The following is a 21,417-nucleotide window of genomic DNA, read 5'->3' on the forward strand; positions in this document are numbered from 1 at the left end:
GCCGTAAACAGGGACGCTGCCATTGGTCGAGGCAAGTTGTCACTCCAACACGGCTGTCAACAACACGCAGATGGCGAAAGGAACAACAAAGCTGATCCAATTGTCGCACTGAACAAAGACACACAACCCTAACACTCTTGATACAAATTAGTTATTGACCGCCACTACAACTACTCAAATTACTACATTTAATCAGTTTCGTGTTTAAAAATAGGACAGTTTCATCGCTTTCTTTGTGACAATGGGTGATTATGACACTCCCTCAAGCATAAATGACACCAATTATTTAAAGTGGACAATTTCCCACACGCAACCCTGGTGAAAAAAGATTACTGATAAACAACACGAGAAGACATTAATGTTATGTATGAGTTTTATTTCCTGGCAAAGCTCAACCTGAGAGCATCACATAAATCAACAATATGAGTATTTTTAAATCTAACAGCTGGTTCATATTAATACTTCAAATGATCTGGCACATGACAAAGGACACACACACACTCATAAATTATTACCATAAAAAAGCTTGTCATCATTTGGTTTAAACCAGAGGTGTCCAAGGCGCAGCCCGGGGGCCATCTGCGGCCCGCAGCTAACTTTTCAACGGCCCGCGGCACATTATAAAAATACTGTTACAAAAAAAACCACACATAAAAAACAGGGGGAAAAAAATTGGAAAAAAAGAAAATAGGTGAAATGTAACAAGAAAAAGTTGCAATGCACGCTGTTTTTTTATTTTTTTAAACTGTCAGTGCTCAAAACCTAACGAATCAAAATCTAAATTGTTATGAATTATTGACCTATTCAATTACTTCACATCAAATATTCCACTTTTAAATATTTTCTGGTGAAAATTTGCATATTTTGTGTTATTACCATGAAAAAAAACAGGGTTTTCTTTGACAAAAAGGGCATAAAACAAACAAAACCATAGAAAAACTTATAAAAAACTAACTTATCCACAGATGGATCTGAAATTGATCTAGAGATTTAAATGTTGTTATAAAAATAATCTATGACTTATCCTTTAACACTTTTATGAGTGACACCCTTTTAGATCCCCAACAATTTAAGTGGGATTTTTTTTTTAAACTGTCATTGATCAAAAAATAATCTATCCATCCATTTTCTACCACTTGTCCATTTCGGGGTGCTGGAGCCTGTCTCAGATCATGTATTAAAATCAATGTTGTTCTGAATTACTAACCTATTTTAGCTCCATCCATACATCCATCCATTTTCTACCGCTTATTCCCTTCGGGGTCGCTGGAGCCTATCTCAGCTACAATCGGGCGGAAGGCGGGGTACACCCTCATCGCTCCAATTACTTCAAATGAAATATTCCACCTTAACAAATTTTGGGGGAAATATTGCATAGTTTGTGTTTTTGCCAGAAAAAACGGTCTTCTTTGACAAAAAGGGCATTTTTTTTCTTACTTTAAACTGTATCAACAGATTGATTTAAAATTGATTTAGAGACTTAAGCCTTGAGTAATAAAAAAAAAAAGAATACTATATATCTTATTTAAAACATTTTTATGACTGAGACCCCCACGACCTCGAAAGGGACAAGTGTTAAAAAATGGATGGATGGATGACTGACTGACTGAGACCCTTTTGGGTCCCCGGGACAAAAAAAATCTATATATTGTATTGGTTTTGAAAATGAAAGATATCAAAATGGCCGCCACATGCTTTAATTTTTTTAGTGTTTGGCCCTCAGTAGCAAACGTTTGGACACCCCTGTTCTAAACTAGTGTTAAGACTTTTATTAATAATACTACATACTTATATATATATATATATAAAAAATCACAAATTAGCTTGTAGGTGACTAACATTAGCTCATTGTTTAAAACTGACCTAAAATCTGAGATAAAACAGTATTTGTATGACTGATTTCTTTACATAAACAGCAAATTAATCTTATAAGTAATTAAAACATCTTAAGTTGAAAGATAATCAATAAAATAAGTGGTATTTATGTAGATAAATAACATCACATGATTAGAAAAGAGGTTTTAGTCACGTTTCAAAGACTAAATATTCCAGTGTGTGGTTGTACTTGACTGTGGAGAAAGACAAGGTCCATTAGTGGAATGCAATGCTGGTTCTGTGAGGAGCGAACAAACCGCTCTCATGATTGGTCCTGTACTTGTAAGGTTTCCTTCAAACGCACAAGACGACAACGGTCTGCGTCATGAAATATTTCAAAATAAAGGTCTTCGTTTCACCGAAGCAGCATGTGAATACTTGCTTACAACTGAGCGCTTGTGAAGTCACACAAACGTTTGATCCCTTGTCGCCATCGACTGCGGCGTTCCTCACACTGCTTTCACTTTTGTTTTTCCATTTCCTCTCTGCAGGCGTCCATCTGTTTCCATTTCATTAATTATTCACCTCTTCCCTTTCCTTCTCTCCCGCATGGCCGCCGGCCTCCAGCCCCTGCATCATCCTCTCAGTCAGCTTTCCTTTTATCGGCCTGGGTGCTCTCGTGCGTCCACGGGTAAATTAGCTCCCCGACGAAGAGCTTCTTGACCAGCGCGGCCCACGAGTCTTTGGGGTAGCAGCTGTAGGTGGGCGTGCGGTACGTCTGGACCACCGTGCTGCTCTTCAAAGGATTAATCTGAGGAATTCATGAACATAAAGAATAAGACGTGGAAGGTGATCCAATGCATTGTCAAAAAAAGAAGTGTACTGGAGAGAAGAAGAAGAACATGTGAACATTCACCTCCATCAGAAGGTGAAGAGCGGTGCCTGGCTCGTCACTCAGCACTCGGAACCTAACACCCTCTGACCAGTAGGTGGCGCCGGTCAGAAAAACAGATGACATTAATACTCCAAAGAAAACCAACCCTTGTTAACTTTATTTTTATTACAGCGTCATGCTAATTCAGGGGTGTACAGCTATTTTTTAACGGCCAGCGCTACATTCTAAAAATAACATTAAAAAAAAAATAGAAAAGTGGAATAAAAAAGCAAACAGGTGAGATGTAATTAGAAAAAGTTGCAATGTTGACTTTAATAACACAAAGCTGCCATGCAGACAGTTTTTCCTTTAAAACTGTCATTGTTCAAAAAATAATAATGAATCAAAATCAATGTTGTTAGGAATTATTGACCTTTTCAAGGCTGCAATTACTTCACATCAAAAATTGCACTTTGAAATAGTTTTTGGGAAAATATATTAAAATATATTTTTTGTGTTTGCCCTAAAAAAAAACTGAGTTTACTTTGACATAAAGGGAATAAAACAAATAAAAATAAACACAAAACAATAATAAAAACTCGCCAGATCTGAAGTTGATCTGGAGAATTAAGGGTTGAAAGTTAAAAAAAAAAAAGAAGTATGACTTATTTTTATCACTTTTGGATCACCAAGAATTTCAGTGAAATTTTGGCAAAAAATAAATAAATAATGAATTAAAAATCAATGTTGTTATGAATTATTGACCTATTTAAAACTTCAATTACTTCACATCAAATATTCCACTTTGAAATTGTTTTTGGGATAATATATTCAATTTAATTTTTTGTGTGTGCCATAAAAAACAAAGTTTACATTTACATAAAGGGAATTTAAAAACATGAAACAATAATACAAATTGCGAAAAAAATAAAAATGAATTAAAATCATTGTTGTTATGAATTATTGACCTATTTCCGGACGGCGTGGCGAAGTTGGGAGAGTGGCCGTGCCAGCAATCTGAGGGTTACTGGTTCAATCCCCACCTTCTACCATCCTAGTCACATCCGTTGTGTCCTTGAGCAAGACACTTCACCCTTGCTGGCCTGGTTAGCGCCGTGCATGGCAGCTCCCGCCATCAGTGTGTGAATGTGTGTGTGTGTGTGTGAATGGGTGAATGTGGAAATAGTGTCAAAGCGCTTTGAGTTCCTTAAAAAGGTAGAAAAGCGCTATACAAGTACAACCCATTTACCATATTTACGGCTCCAATGACTTCACATCAAATATTACACGTTAACATTTTTTGAAAGGAAAATATTGCATATTTTATGTTTTTGCCATTAAAAAAAGTTTTCTTTGACAAAAAGAGCTTAAAACATAAACATTATATCGACAGAAAGACCTGAAAGTGATCTAGAGATTTAAGTGTTGAATAATAATAATAAAAAATCATATAGGACTTAATTTTAAAATTTTTATGACTCCCGGGACCAAATTCTAGGGGAGACCTGAAGGCTAAAAAAACCTATTTATTGTATTGGTTTTGAACATGAAAAATATCAGAATGGACACTGCTTGCTTTAAATTTTCAGTGTGCGGCCCTCGGTGGGAAAAAAAACTTTGTACACCCCTGGTCTAACTTCTCAACTGGATGACAAAGCTATTTAAAAAGCGTGCGGACGTCAGCGTACCTGCGAGTCGGTACGGCCGACACACGCGCAGCCCGATGGCGAAAAGAGGAAAGGAGTTGATGAAGTCGACGCTCAGGTGGATGACGCCCTGGAACAACACGATCACCAGACGCAACTGTGCGACACACACGCATTATAAACATTACACACATGTACCCAAGAGGATCATGATGAGTGTGTTACCAGAGTGAAGACCAGGTAGTAGAGCGCGGTGGTGGGCAGCAGGAAGAGCAGAATGGTGAACAGCAGCGTTCCAATGAACAGCTGCAGTGGCAAACAGGAAACGTCTTAATAATAATGATAATAATAATGTTGATTAGGGTGTCACCGTACCACTTTTCAGTTCCCATACAATACCGATGTTGAGTTGAGTTTGTGTTTATTTCAAACATGCATGCATACAACATGAAACATCACAATTTCCAGTTTCTCTATTCAACATGTTCGAAAAGGAGTAGGAAGAAGCATAGCTAATCTAATCCTACCCCTTTTCCTTTACATAGCAGTTGCTAAAACTTTTGTTCACCTCCTGTTCTCAGTTTATTCACAATACACTCCATAACTAATAACATTAAAAATAAATAAATAATGATTAGTGAAGTAAGATATATTTCATATGGTGAGATAAATAAGATTATCTAGAAAATGAATGGATGGATGAAATAAAATCCGAATGTTTATCATGGTTCTTCTTCTTTGTACTTTGTAAACACTTTAAGTTTAAAGAGTTTATTAAAGTGGATTATATTAGTACATTGTTTGATTTCTTGATATTGGAGCCTTGAGCCAATGCGATATCAGCACAAATCATAGTTTGTCGTGTGGAATGTTTGAAAAAAAAAAAAGGCTTGATCGAGTGAAATTATTTAGAGAACAATACTTGGTATGAAAAACACTCACCCAACCACAGATTCATGCTTTTGAGGTAGTAATGGATTGTTGGTGACACCTAGTGGTCACAATAATTCATGACGTTAAGCTCAACGACGCAGTAAGTTGAAGAATGCGGACACGTTTGTTACTGGATACTTTCTAATATGCTTCTGCCTTGGAGAAAGGATGGGTACGTTCACGTTTGAACCGATACGGTACCAATTCCCATTACCTGGGAATCGATACCGGTACTCATTTTCAATACCTTAGTGCAGCGTTTCTCAAAGTGTGGGGCGCGCCCCACTGGTGGGGAATAGAGACATGACAGGTGGGGCGCGAGGAACGGGAGGAAATTTCACTTAGATTTTTTTGATTTTTTTATTATTATATTCTTAGATTTTTTTTTTATACTATGCTTTCATTTTCTATACACACTGGAAATCACTTTGTGATTCTGTCTGTGAAATCCGCTATATAGATAAATGTAAATTACTTATTTTTCCTGTATGCTTTACATTTCTAGGTAGGAGCGAAAGTTTGACAGACAGCAACAGTAACTAATGGGGGCGGGGCTAAGCGGAAGCTTTGTGAATGGCGAGTCACTGTGCGAGGATTTATTGTTTTGCAAATACATAAAAAATAGAGCCACTGCTGATGAGCTGTTCAAGATAATGGACAGTTTCCTCAAAGAACACGACCTTAAATGGGAAAACTGTGTGGGCTTTTGCTCTGATGGCGCGCATGGCAAAGTCAAGAAACGGGCTGCAGGCTCTAATAAAGAGGGTTGCGCCAAATGCGCATTGGACACAATGTGTCATTCACCGGGAAACACTCGCGTCAAGGTAGCTCAGCCCCGAATTCAATGAGGTTTTAACAGTGGCAGTGTCAAGCCTGCAACCCCGATTTGAAAAGCTGTGCAGTGCAAAACAGGCTCATTGCAGCCACTAATGCTGGAGTACTGTAAAACTCATGTTCACTTGCCCTGTCCTCCTTTTTTTGGCAAAGATTGCAAAGTGGCACTTTTATTTTCATTTATTATTGAACTTGATGCAAGTTATTTGATTTATTATTGAACTTGATGCAAGTTATAACACTTTTATTTGATTTATTATTGAACTTGATGCAAGTTATAACACTTTTTTTGATTTATTATTGAACTTGATGCAAGTTATAACACTTTTGTTTTATTTATTATTGAACTTGATGCAAGTTATAACACTTTTATTTGATTTATTATTGAACTTGATGCAAGTTATAACACTTTTTTTGATTTATTATTGAACTTGATGCAAGTTATAACACTTTTGTTTTATTTATTATTGAACTTGATGCAAGTTATTTGATTTGTTATAGAACTTGATGCAAGTTATAACACTTTTATTTGATTTATTATTGAACTCGATGCAAGTTATAACACTTTTTTTGATTTATTATTGAACTTGATGCAAGTTATAACACTTTTTTTTATTTATTAATTAACTTGATGCAAGTTATAACACTTTTGTTTTATTTATTATTGAATTGATGCAAGTTATTTTATTTGATATTGAACTTGATGCAAGTTATACCACAGCTGCACAGTTATTTTATTTATTATTGAACTTGATTTTATTTTATGTTATTGAGTTTGAATGTATAAAACTTGATGTTACTTGATGTTCGATAAATTTGAAAATGTTAAGCTTGGCATTAGCGTTCTGTTAAGGCGATGGGGGCAGGTGGGGCTTGAAAACTCCCCCTTGTCCAAAGTGGGGGATGACAAAAAAAGTTTGAGAACCACTGCCTTAGTGTGTGTTAATAAATATTGATTGTTTTTGGAAATAACATGTATTTTTATTGCAACATTTTAAAATGACCTGATTATGATAACTGCTTTCCAGTTGTTACATCTTGTTTGACTATCATCATATTATCCTTCGCAAGTATGACATTAAGTTGCATTTACAGTTGCAAGTCCAAGACAGTAGATGCCAGTAGTGTATAGTTTATGGTGTGTTGTTTTTTTCTTGCGCCCTATAAAGTATTAATACTGTAAGTATTGTAATTATTAAGCCCCAGTGGCCACAATAAATCATGAAGTTAAGCTCATGACGCAGTAAGCTGAATGATGCGGACACGTTTGTTACTGGATACTTTCTAATAATTCTGCCCTGTGTAAGTAATATGTAACTATAATTATTTGATATTTGTGTGTATTGACAAATGTGCTGTTTTACACTGCAATATTGTTCAATGGTCATTACATATGTTTAGATTGTGTGCTATTGTGTGTTTAACTGTTGTGTAGCTGCTAGCACCTTCTAGCCTATAGCCTAGCATGTTACATTTTGTAAATGACTTTAGTAAAATACAAGAGATTGTGTGTTTATTGGATTACATTTAGATGTAACCGACTGTCCATCTTTGTACAAATAAACACTCTGCAGGACTGCTGGTATCGCACATGATATCACATATTTCACATGCAACCACATATCACCGATATCCGATATCAATATTGGATTTGGACACCCGCAGTGTTTATTATGTGTGTGTTTGCGTCACCTGGTCCATGTCGTAGGAGCAAGAATCTACCCTCTGCCTCAGGACGTTCCACTTCTTCCCTCTGAAGAGCCTCCACAGGGAAGACAGTCCGTAGATCTTCAGGCAGTAGATTCTGTCATCGCATTTCAATTTATTTTTCAACATTTACCCAAATCTACAAAGCTTTCAAAAAAATACTCCTAAAATTCAAAGAGAGTTTCTTTTAGTAATGCTGTCAAATTATTATATTTTTCCATCAGATCAATTAAACTTTTGTATTTTGATGAATTGCGATTAATTGCAGTACATTACTTGCATGCATAATTTAAATCAACTTTAAAAAAAAGACACCGATATTTTGACACACATACCATTTTATTGTTAGAATTTCATCCACTGAGCTGGGTAGTAACGTGCTACATTTACTTAAGTTTGTACTCAGATTAGTTTTAATGCAACATTCTTTTTGTTTTATTTGAGTATTTTCTGAAGAAGAAACACTGCTTTTAATTTGTTACATTGAGTTGCATTTCGATCGCTACATTTATCACACGTTTATTCATTAATAATATATGGATTACTCCATGCAAAGACAAATTCATATGGCCCGTTAGAGACTTGTGTCACATGACTCCATTTCACCAATCAAATGGAGCCTGGCTGTCACATGACCACACTCAAACTACATGCTGCAAAAAGTGACATGATTTCATAACTCTTCAATGTTTACTTACAAAGTAAGAAAATAACTATTATATGTGTGTCAGTAGAAATGTTCTCATTTTAGCCTACAAGAATTCCACTTCCAACTAGAGAAAACATGTTATGCTAAGTTGTTTGATGTTTTAGCTAGCATACGCTAACATTAGCCTGTTATAGCGTCATAAATGACTGTAAAAAAATAATAATAAATAAATTAATAAATGACTGTAAAATGTGCATCTTTTGTACTACATATTGTAATAATGTCATTTTGGAGTTTTTGATTACACAAACACTCTTTAAAGATGTCATTGCTCAAAAAATAATAATGAATCAAAATCAATGTTATCAATTATTGACTTGTTATTTTACAAAAACAATAATGATTCATGAATAATGAATCAATCTTGTCATGAATTATTGCCCTATTCAAGGCTCCAATTATTTGACATAAAATATTCCACTTTGAATTTTGTTTGGGGGTGAATATTGCACATTTTGTGTGTTTGCGATATAAAAAAACAACGTTTTTTTTGACAAAAAGGGCATACAGCATAAAAAACATTATTTTCCCTTTATATCGACAAATAGACCTTAAGTTGATCTCGAGATTCAAGTGTTGAATAATAAAAAATAATTTATTTTCCACATTTTAATGACTGATACCCTTCTGGATCCCCGGGACCAAACTTGAGAGGGGCCTTGAAGGTTAAAAAAAATCAATATATTGTATTGGTTTTGAGATTGAAAAGTAACAAAAGGGCCGCCGCGTGCTTTCATTTTTCCAGAGTGTGGCACTCAGTGGAAAAAGTTTGCATTTACCTGATTATTGACCATATAACAACCTGCTCCGCCTTTCAGATAACCATCCACAGTTAAGGTAAAGCAGCAGACACGCTCAAAATAAAAAGAGCGATTAATCTGCCCTAATGCGATAATTTTTCGTGATTAATCGTCGAGTTAAATTGTTTTGACAGCCCTTGTTTTCAGTTGATTTCGACTTGAAATGAACGTGACAAAGCGTCCTTTATCATCAATCCAAGTGTTCAAATGGACTAAAGTGAGAATGTGTCTAATATTTCATTATGCACCACAGGCCAGGGCGCTATCTTTAGTCTGAATGCATTATTCAGTCCATCTCCTCCTACATTACGTCTCACGTTCGACTGGAAGCACTCATTATTCCAGATGGTACCAGCAGGACCGAGCAGGACTACAATCAAGGACGGTCCTGAGGGGCACGTGGTTCACTTTGAAGGCAACACACTATTTTAAAATGAAGACTCTCTTTCCTTCTTTTAACCAATTAATTCATTATTTTGTATTCATTTATTTGTATTTATTTAAAATGTATTAAACTACCAACGTATAAATAAAAACAATACAATAAAATGAAGGCTTTCTGGATTTGGCCCTTTTCATTTGCGTTCTAGGCATCATTAAACTATGTACTAGTATAAATAGCCATGGATGAGAAGTTGAGAGAAGCCTGCCCCCTGCAGGCCATTTACTGTAACGCAGCTAATAGCTATGTCACCTATGGTTGAGCCAATCAGTGGACACGATATTGAACGGCGCGCTCTGATTGGTTTGGTCTCGTCTAGTGGCCAATACTACTGTCGTATTGATAATTTTAATTAATTTAGCCTTTTTTTCAGCTTTAAATATGCTGTGTCGATATAAATATGTTGTTTTTTTCCATGTTTTCTGCCTTTTAAGTTAAAAAAAAAGAAGACGTTTTTTTAATGGTAAAACAACACAAAATATGCAATATTTCCCCCAGAAAAATTCACAGTGGACTAATCGCACTAAAATCCTTGGGGATCCAAAAGGGTCCCACTCATAAGGGTTAAAAATAAGTCATACATTTTTGTCAAATAAAATTTTGTTTTTATATGGGAAACCCACAAAATATACAATATTTTCCCCAGAAATAATTCGAAGTGGAATATTTGATGTGAAGTAATTATCGTTATATAGGTCAATAATTCATAACATTGGTTTCATCGATCCATCCACCTTTTCCCGCTTGTCTGCGGTGGGGTCGCGCGGGCAGCAGCCTAAGCAGAGAAGCCAAGACTTCTCTTTCCCCAGCTACTTTGTCCAGCACCTCCCAGGATTCGGTTTTATTTCATTATTATTGTTTGACCAATGACAGTTTAAAAAAAAATCCTACTAAAATTATTGGGGATCTAAAAGGACCTCACTCATAAAAGTGTTAAAATAAGTCATAAAAGGAATCCTTTTTATTTATTTTTTTTAACTTTTAACACTTCTAGATCAATTTCAGATCCATCTGTCAATTATAAGTTTTTATTATTTTTTATGTTTTTTTTGTTTGTTTTATGCCCTCTTTGTCAAACAAAACTTTGTTTTTATATGGCAAACAAAAAATATGCAATATTTCCCCTAAAAAATATGTCAAAGTGTAATATTTGATGTGAAGTAATTAGCCTTAAATAGATCTATAATTCATAACATTGGTTTTATCGATCCATCCACCTTATTGCGATATCTGCGGTCGGGTCGCGGGGGCAGCAGCCTAAGCAGAGAAGCCCAGATTTCCCTCTCCCCAGCCACTTTGTTCAGCTTCACCCGGGATGTGGTTTTATTTCATTATTATTGTTGTTGTTTGACCAATGACAGTTGAAAAAAAATCCTACTAAAATTATTGGGGATCCAAAAGGACCTCACTCATAAAAGTGTTAAAATAAGTCATAAAAGTCATACTTTCTTTTTTAACTTTCAACATTTCTAGATCAATTTCAGATTCGTCCGTCGATTATAAGATTTATTATTTTTTTAAATGCTTTTTTTGTTTGTTTTATACGGAGCTAGATACGGATTATACGGAGCTAGATATGTATCTCGTGCGCACGAGAAACTTTTTATTAAAAAAAAAAATAAAATAAATAATAATATTTTATTTTTTTTTATTTTATTTTTTTTAATAAAAACTTTCTCGTGGCCAAGAGAAACTTTCTCGTGGCCACGAGAACGCATTGGATGCGTCCGCATGGTTTGAGGTGTGTGTTAAAATGGCAGTTTAGGAGTTAATTTGGCTGTATTTCCAACTAGGACTTTCCCCCATGTGTGTTGTGGCAAAATGTGAATGCCTGATTAGTAGGTGTGAGACAAACACTTTATCTTCCTGGTTATTGTATCACTACGTGTTTGACATTATTTAAGACTTTATCGTGCCCAGAAAAGGACACTTTTCATCTTCTGTGGCTGTGGGGGGTGGGCTTGGCTTGCGGACCTGCTGCGAAGCGGGGTGTGCCTGTTGTTGATGTGATAAAACTTATTTCTTGTTTGGAAGATACACACACAATTCTAACTGTTTTTTCTTCCTGCACATAATAAATATGTACAACGTGTTTGGATGTATTCATTCATGTAAAATTGTCATTAAATGTAATATTGCCTGACAAAAAGTGATTTGACGTAATATTTTGATATTTACACATCGCATATTTACACACGCGCATCTGACTAGAATACCCTTATGTGCATTACGTATATCAACATCAAGTACCTACTGTACTGTTTACTTGTTGAAATACCCTTTTTAGAGCAAATATCTACCCATATAATTTATATGTGTATATATAATATATATATATATATATATATATATATATATATATATATATATATATTTTTATATATATATATATATATATATATATATATATATATACATACACGCACACACACACACATATATACATGTATACTGTATAGGAAGAAACACACATACATATATACAGTATACATGTATATACACAAACACTAAATTTGACATACAAAAGAACTACTATTTTTAAGAACAAGTTACAGTAATATATAATACATATATATATATATGTATATATATATATACATATATATATATATATATATATATATATATATATATATATACATATATATATATATATATATATATATACATGCTTATACATAATATGTATATCATATATATATATATATATATATTATATTATATTATATATACACATATAAATTATATGGGTAGATATTTGCTCCAAAAAGGGTATTTCTACAAGTAAACAGTAGAGTAGGTACTTGATTTATATACAGTATATGTAATGCTAATAAGAGTATTGTAGTAGGATATGCAGGGATAAGATGTGTCAAAATATTACTAGAAATACATTTTTGGCAGCAACAAAGTGGCCATTTGGGTAGATATTTGCTCTAAAAAGGGTATTTCAACAAGTAAAAAGTACAGTAGGTACTTGATGTTGATATATGTAATGCACATAAGGGTATTCTAGTCAGATGCGCGTGTGTAAATATGCGATGTGTAAATATCAAAATATTACGTCAAATCACTTTTTGTCAGGCAATATTACATTTAATGACAATTTTACATGAATGAATACATCCAAACACATTGTACATATTTATTATGTGCAGGAAGTAATAACAGTTACAATTGTGTGTGTATCTTCCAAACAAGAAAGAAGTTTTATCACATCAACAACAGGCACACCCCGCTTCGCAGCAGGTCCGCAAGCCACGCCCACCCCCCACAGCCACAGAAGAGGAAAAGTGTCCTTTTCTGGGCATGATAAAGTCTTAAATAATGTCAAACACGTAGTGATACAATAAGCAGGAAGATAAAGTGTTTGTCTCACACCTACTAATCAGGCATTCACATTTTGCCACAACACACATGGGGGAAAGTCCTAGTTGGAAATACAGCCAAATTAACTCCTAAACTGCCATTTTAACACACACCTCAAACTATGCGCACGCATCCAATGCTTTCACGTGGCCACGAGAAACTTTTTATTAAAAAAAAAAAATATATATATATATATATAATTTTATTTTTAATTTTTTTATAAAAAGTTTATCGTGCGCACGAGATACATGTCTAAAAAAATAATTCCCCATGTCCCTTTAGGGGCTCTGTAGTTTTATGCCCTTTTAGTCAAACAAAACAGTTTTTTATAAGGCAAACAAAGTATGCAATATTTTCCCCAAATAATATTTCAAAGTGGAATATTTGATGTGAAATAATTAGAGCCTTAAATAGGTCAATAATTCATAACAACATCGATTTTATCCACCCATCCACCCATACATCTTCTTCCACTTTTTCCAGGTTGGGTCGCGGGGGCAGCAGCCTAAGCAGAGAGGCCCAGACTTCCCTCTCCCCAGCTACTTCGTACAGAAACTCCTGGGATTCGGTTTTATTTCGTTATTATTTTTTGACCAATGACTGTTTTAAAAAAATCTACAAAAATTATTTGGGATCTAAAAGCACCCCACTCATAACAGTGTTAAAATAAGTCATAAAACTCTAGATCAATTTCAGATCCATCTGTCAATTAGAAGTTATTATTATTTCTTATGTTTTTTTTGTTTGTTTTATGCCCTTTTTATCAAACAAAACTTTGTTTTTTATATGGCAAACACACAAAATATGCAGTATTTCCCTTAAAAAATATTTCAAAGTTTAATATTTGATAAATTAAATAAATAAATGATAAATGGGTTGTACTTGTATAGCGCTTTTCTACCTTCAAGGTACTCAAGCGCTTTGACAGTATTTCCACATTCACCCATTCACACACACATTCACACACTGATGGCGGGAGCTGCCATGCAAGGCGCTAACCAGCAGCCATCAGGAGCAAGGGTGAAGTGTCTTGCCCAAGGACACAACGGACGTGACTAGGATGGTAGAAGGTGGGGATTGAACCCCAGTAACCAGCAACCTTCCGATTGCTGGCACGGCCACTCTACCAACTTTGCCACGCCGTCCCGATGTGAAGTAATTGGAGCTTTAAATAGGCCAATAATTCATAACAACATTGATTTTATGCATCCATCCATCTATCTTATTCTGCTTTTTCGAGGTCGGGTTGCAGGGATTCAGTCTTATTTCATTATTATTGGGGATTCAAAAGGACCCCACTCATAAAAGTGTTAAAATAAGTCTTAAAAGGCATAGTTTTTTTTCCAACTTTCAACATTTCTAGTTTTTATTTTTTTAATGTTTTAATCCAAAGAGGTTCATATGGTCTTCAAAAAAAATATGCAATTTGTTATTCTTATAGCCAGACCTGTTGTTTACTTCCTTTTTATGATTGTATGCCCTTTTTGTCAAATAAAACTAAGTTTTTTTATATAGCAAACACAAAATATAAAATATTTTCTCCCAAAATATTTCAAATTGGAATATTGAAGTAATTGTAGCCTTGAATAGGTCAATAATGTTCATAACAACATTGATTTTGATTATTTGTTTGAGCAATGCCAGCTTTAGAGAGCTCCTGTGTTATCACAGTCAACTTTGCAACTTTTTCTATTATTAACATTATTTTATTATTAAAATAATTTACCACAGTCAGATCCAGAACTAATTACTAGCGATAAAGGAGGAATTACTGTATTATGTCAAGTGGTCCCAGAGAGACATGATGGTAAAAAAAAGAAACAAAATGTCACCTGGCTCCGTAGACGTAGAAGCAGTAGATGTGGAAGGTGAGCAGGGCCACCATGTCCGAGAGCAGCGAGAGGGCAAAGGTCAGGCCGAGGCAGGCTGACAGGCCGCCGTACCACAAGATGGCCTCCATGAAGGGAGACATCAGGTGGATGTAACCTGGAGGTGGCGTGGTAAACGCCATGTTTACTGCGTGAAGATAACTACAAAAAAAAGCGTGTGCGTCCACTTACTGATCCACAGGTGGATGTGATAGAGGAAGAAGCGGCCCAGCACCTGGTCCAGGGCCCGGTTCATCTTCAACCCCGCTGGAGCTCCCATCAGCCATTGCAGCAGCTCCTCCAGCTCCTTAGCAACATGCTACAAAAATATCACAGTGCTTTGAATAGAGCAAGGGTGTGCAAAGTGCTAAAATGTGCAAGCTGAACGTCAACGCTAACATTAGCATGCTAACATTTAGAACTGTAAAATTGGCTAAAAAAGTTAGCATGTGTGCTACAAGTATGCTGGAGTTAACATGCCATGAAATGAATAGCATGATATTCCTATGGCGCTTTACAAAAAAGCACTTTACAATGAGAAACCCATACAGTCGATTTTGGTGGTAAGGTGGTTTATACCAGTCTGGATGGCACTGGGAGCAAGGTGGGTGAAGAGTCTTGCCCAAAGGCACAACGTCAGTGACTAGGATGGCGAAAGCTGGAATACAACCAGGAACCTTCACATTTTCGGAGGGGCCGCTCTATCCGGTGAGCCACTCTGCATGTTCACTGCTAACAGTTAACATGGGTTATGTGTCAAGTAATATGACTCTGAGGCATTTGGCTGTAAAACTGGTTAAAGAAGTTTGCATGCTAGAATGCAAACGTTAGCATGTGTCAAGTATCAAGTTATATGACTCTGAGCCATTTGGCTGTAAAAGTGGCTAAAAAAAGTTTACATTCTAACGGTTAGCATGTGTCTAGTACTCAGTTGTACGACTCTGAGGTGTCCGGCTGCAAAATTGGCTAAAAAAAAAGTTAGCATTCTAACGTTAGCATACTAATAGTTAGTATGTATCAAGTACCCACTTGTATGAGTCTGAGGCATTTGGCAGCAAAACTGGCAAAAAAAGGTTAGAATTCTAACGTTAGCATGCTGACAGTTAGCATGTATCAAGGATCATGTTATGTGACTCTGAGGTGTCCGCCTGCAAAATTGGCTGAAAAAAAAAAAAGAATTAGCATTCTAACATTAGCATGCTAACAGTTAGTATGTATCAAGCATCAAGTCATATGACTCAGAGTTATCCGGCTAAAAAAAGTTAACATGCTAACAGTTAACATATGTCAAGTACCCAGTTATATGACTATCATGTGTCTGGCAGCAAAACTGGCATAAAAAGTTTGCATTCTAACGTTAGCATGCTGACAGTTAGCATGTATCAAGTATCAAGTCATGTGACTCTGAGGTGTCCGGCTGAAAAATTGACAAAAAAAAAAAAGTTAGCATTCTAACATTAGCATGCTAATAACAGTTAGTAAGTATCAAGTATCAAGTCATATGATTTAAGTTATCCGGCTAAATAAGTTTAGCATATGTCAAGTACCCAGTTATATGTCTCTCATGTGTCTGGCAGCAAAACTGGCAAAAAAAAGTTAGCATTCTAACGTTAGCATACTGACTGTTAGCATGTGTCAAGTATCAAGTCATACGACTCTGAGGTGTCCGGCTGCAAAATTGGCAAAAAAAAAAAAAAGTTAGCATTCTAACATTAGCCTGCTAACAGTTAGTATGTATCAAGTATCAAGTCATATGACTCTGAGTTTTCCGGCTAAAAAAGTTAACATAACCCGCAACCCCGAAAGGGAGAAGTGGTAGAAAATGGATGGATGGATGCTAACATTTAGCATGTGTCAAGTACCCAGTTATATGAGTCTGAGGCGTTTGGCTGCGAAATTGGCTAAAAAGTTAGCATGCTAATGTTAGTAACGCTGTCTAAGACTGGGCCAATCAGTGGCCCAGATACTGAACAGCAAGGTCTGATTGTTGTGGTCTAGTCTAGTGGTCAATACTACTGTAGTATTTACAAGTGTACCTCATTCAGCCATTTTTATGCTTGAAAAATCTTATTTTGGCCACAAATATGTAGAATGTGCTTTGTTGGCGATAACACAAAGCTGAGATATGAATGTTGTGTTTAGATAGTTCAGCATATCTTGATTGACCTATATTGTATTAGTTTTACTATCTTTAATGTGCAAAACCCAAAACCAGTGAAGTTGGCACGTTGTGTAAATGGTAAATAAAAACAGAATACAGTGACTTGCAAATCTTTTTCAACTTCAATTTAATTGAATAGACTGCAAAGACAAGATACTTAACATTCGAACTGGTAAACTTTGTTATTTTTTGCAAATATCAGCTCATTTAGAATTTGATGCCTGCAGCATGTTTTAAAAGAGCTTGCGCAAATGGCAAAAAAGACTGAGAAAGTTGAGGAATGCTCATCAAACACTTATTTGGAACATCCCACAGGTGAACAGGCTAATTGGGAACAGGTGGGTGCCATGAATGGGTATAAAAGCAGCTTCCATGAAATGCTCAGTCATTCACAAACAAGGATGGGGCGAGGGTCACCACTTTGTCAACAAATGAGTGAGCAAATTGTCCAACAGTTTAAGAACAACATTTCTTAACGAGCTATTGCAAGGAATTTAGAGATTTCACCATCTACGGTCTGTAATATCATCAAAAGGTTCAGAGAATCTGGAGAAATCACTGCACGTAACACTTCAGAAAACCACTGTCAGTAACTACAGTTCGTCGCCACATCTATAAGTGCAAGTTAAAACTCTACTATGCAAAGCGAAAGCCATTCATCAACAACACCCAGAAACGGCAGGCCCGAGCTCATCTAAGATGGACTGATGAAAAGTGGAAAACTGTGCTATGGTCTGACGAGTCCACATTTCAAATTGTTTTTGGAAACTGTGGACGTCGTGTCCTCCGGACCAAAGAGGAAAAGAACCATCCGGACTGTTATAGGCGCAAAGTTCAAAAGCCAGCATCTGTGATGGTATGGGGGTGTATTAGTGCCCAATGCATGGGTAACTTACACATCTATGAAGGCACCATTAATGCTGAAAGGTACATACAGGTTTTGGAGCAACATTCAGTATGTTGCCATCCAAGCAAGGCCTTTTTCATGGACGCCCCTGCTTATTTCAGCAAGAAAATGCCAAGCCTCATTCTGCACGTGTTACAACAGCGTGGCTTCATAGTAAAAGAGTGCGGGTACTAGACTGGCCTGCCTGTAGCCCAGACCTGTCTCCCATTGAAAATGTGTGGCGCAATATGAAGCCTAAAATACCACAACAGAGACCCCGGACTGTTGAACAACTTAAGCTGTACATCAAGCAAGAATGGGAAAGAATTCCACCTGAAAATCATCAAAAGTTGGTCTCCTCAGTTCCCAAACGTTTACTGTGTGTTGTTAAAAGGAAAGGCCATGTAACACAGTGGTAAAATGCCCCTGTGCCAACTTTTTTGCAATGTGTTGCTGCCATTAAATTCTAAGCTAATGATTATTTGCAACAACAAAAAAAAGTTTCTCATTTCGAACATTAAATATCTTGTCTTTGCAGTCTATTTAATTGAATATAAGTTGAAAAGGATTTGGAACTCATTGTATTGTGTATACACTACCGTTCAAAAGTTTGGGGTCACATTGAAATGTCCTTATTTTTGAATGAAAAGCACTGTACTTTTCAATGAAGATAACTTTAAACTAGTCTTAACTTTAAAGAAATACACTCTATACATTGCTACTGTGGTAAATGACTATTCTAGCTGCAAATGTCTGGTTTTTGGTGCAATATCTACATAGGTGTATAGAGGCCCATTTCCAACAACTATCACTCCAGTGTTCTAATGGTACAATGTGTTTGCTTATTGGCTCAGAAGGCTAATTGATGATTAGAAAACCCTTGTGCAATCATGTTCACACATCTGAAAACAGTTTAGCTCGTTACAGAAGCTACAAAACTGACCTTCCTTTGAGCAGATTGAGTTTCTGGAGCACCACATTTGTGGGGTCAATTAAACGCTCAAAATGGACAGAAAAAGAGAACTTTTATCTGAAACTCGACAGTCTATTCTTGTTCTTAGAAATTAAGGCTATTCCACAAAATTGTTTGGGTGACCCCAAACTTTTGAACGGTAGTGTACGTGCCAACTTCACTGGTTTTGGGTTTTGTACAAAATGTATCAAAGTGGCTCCCAAGTCCTTCAATTTTTATTCATGTGGCTCTCGCTAGAAAAACGTTTGGACACCCCTGGAATAGAAGAACAAAATAAAACACACTGCAGTAGCATTTAATGGTTAGCCTTACATCAGCAGCGGGCACCAGCGTGTTGGCCAGCATGCTAATGTGCTGGTCTCTGTACAGCCAGGACACCAGCATCATGCCCAGAGCCACGTCCACCAGGAAGGACACAAAAATGTTGGCTTTCCTGCACAAAAAACACACAATCAGCATGTGAGCTAAGATACCAAGCAGGAAAAGAATAGGAGCAAACCTCATGAAGTGTGTGTGATCCACGGCTGTTTTGGGCGAGCTGAGCGTCTTCATGTGTTGGCTCCTGTAGCCCAGCTGGACGCAGGTGGACAGCTTGCTGGACAGGAAGCGCAGCGGGTAAAGACGAAAGATGCTGGTGGGGACAAGCGTGCGAGTTAAAACCGACGTCACATTCAGCGGAGCACCCTATGGTGATTCTCACTGCATGTCGCACGTCCACGTCCACACGGACAGGAGCCAGGCGAGGAGCACGCAGAGCGGCACCGACGCCCGCTTGAGCAGCTCCACGATGATGCTGCCCTCGCGGCCTTGAGTCTGCCAGTGTGTGGACTTCAGGGGCCCGTCGTCGTATTTGTCCAGGAAGAAGAGCGGCTGGCTGTGGGCCACCGTGTGGAACACCTGAGGAGGGACGGCCATCATCATGCAGCGTGGATTGATTGATTGAGACTTTTATTAGTAGATTGCACAGTACAGTACATATTCCGTACAATTGACCACTAAATGGTAACACCCCAATAAGTTTTCCAACTTGTTTAAGTCGGGGTCCACATTAATCAATTCATGGTATAAACATATACTATCAGCATAATACAGTCATCCCACAAGTTAATCATCAGAGTATATACATTGAATTATTTACATTATTTACAATCCGGGGGGTGGCATGTGGAGGGGGTTGGTGCGGGGGGGTTAGGTTTGGTTGATATCAGCACTTCAGTCATCAACAATTACAGGTATATCATCTGAGAAATGGACATTGAAACAGTGTAGGTCTGATTTGGTAGGATATGTACAGCGAGCAGTGAATATAGTGAGCTCAGAAAGCACAAGAACAAGTACAGTATATACATTTGATTGTTTACATTTGATTAATTACAATCCGGGGAGGTGGGATGTGGACCTCCTCACATTTCCTTACCAGTACGCTGGACCCCGCTAACGACTAATTGGCTCAGCCTCAGGCAACGTTACTAACATTAGCATGCTAACTTTTTATCTAAATTAGCAGCCAAACGCCTTAGACCACATATGTCAGAGTCAAGGCCCGCGGGCCATATCCGGCCCGCGAGAAGGTTTTTTACGGCCCTTGGGATGATCTTGATTTATTATTAGAACCGGCCCGCAGACCGCAGATCTTTTACACGCACCAAGCGGATGCCGGTCCAAGGTTCCGAAAGGGGGCGAGCGGCCCGCCGGGACGCGCCTGCCGGCCGAAGGGCTGCAGCCCGGCCGTCAGTCGCGGAGCCCGCCGTGCCACGCGCGCCAAGGGGGCGGGCCGAAACCCGGCCCCGAGGCCCTGAGACTTCTGCTTTGTTTCCCCAAACCGCGCGTCACCGCCGGGCCCGCACCACCGTCGGGCTGCAGCCCGAGCGTCGGTGGCGGAACCCGTCATGTGCCGCGCGCGCCAAGCGGAGCGGGGGGGTCAAGCGGGCCGAAACCCGCAGGCCACCCCCTCACCACGAGGCCCTGAGACTTCTGCGTTTGACCCCTACGCGCGGCCCGTCGGGACGCGCCCGCCGTCAAGCCACGAGGGCCAGCCGTCGGGTCGCGGAGCCCGCCGTGCCACGCGCGCCAAGGGGCTGGCCGAAACCAGCGGGGGGTTTCGGGCACCCAACTCGCCTCCCTCCCACGGAGGGAGGAGGGGGGTTTAATGTGAACATTACTGTGCAATCACATATTTAGAGTTTTTACTCAATTCAAGTTTAAAAGTTAAAGTTTAATATTTGTTTTCACTGCATGTTACTTCTCCTTAAACAAAGTGTTGTTTTTGATTTATAGATTTTTGCACTTTATTTTATTGTATTTCAATTTAATTATATTTTAAAAATATTTCAGTTGAGTGGATGATAGAAAATTGCTATTATTGTTTTTTTCTTTGAAGTAAATTTAGCCCACTTTTGC

General features: G+C 37.5%; 1 protein-coding gene across 2 annotated transcripts in view; it reads right to left on the bottom strand.

Annotated features, from left to right (window-relative positions):
* Positions 1–366: 366 nt before the first annotated feature.
* Positions 367–21,417, bottom strand: part of pigq (phosphatidylinositol glycan anchor biosynthesis, class Q) — a 41,999-nt gene continuing 20,948 nt past the window's right edge. For both annotated transcript variants that reach the window (XM_062050287.1, XM_062050286.1), the window contains exons 5-14: positions 19,718–19,914; positions 19,517–19,648; positions 19,330–19,450; positions 15,190–15,316; positions 14,962–15,115; positions 7,795–7,906; positions 4,561–4,641; positions 4,378–4,492; positions 2,732–2,793; positions 367–2,626 (exon numbers count right to left, since the gene is read on the bottom strand). In XM_062050287.1, the coding sequence (XP_061906271.1) occupies positions 2,459–2,626; positions 2,732–2,793; positions 4,378–4,492; positions 4,561–4,641; positions 7,795–7,906; positions 14,962–15,115; positions 15,190–15,316; positions 19,330–19,450; positions 19,517–19,648; positions 19,718–19,914 (1,269 nt within the window). In that variant the 3' untranslated portion in view covers positions 367–2,458. The remainder of the gene's footprint in view (positions 2,627–2,731; positions 2,794–4,377; positions 4,493–4,560; positions 4,642–7,794; positions 7,907–14,961; positions 15,116–15,189; positions 15,317–19,329; positions 19,451–19,516; positions 19,649–19,717; positions 19,915–21,417) is intronic.

Source organism: Entelurus aequoreus, linkage group LG06, assembly GCF_033978785.1.
Source record: "Entelurus aequoreus isolate RoL-2023_Sb linkage group LG06, RoL_Eaeq_v1.1, whole genome shotgun sequence".
NCBI classification, from domain to species: domain Eukaryota; kingdom Metazoa; phylum Chordata; class Actinopteri; order Syngnathiformes; family Syngnathidae; genus Entelurus; species Entelurus aequoreus.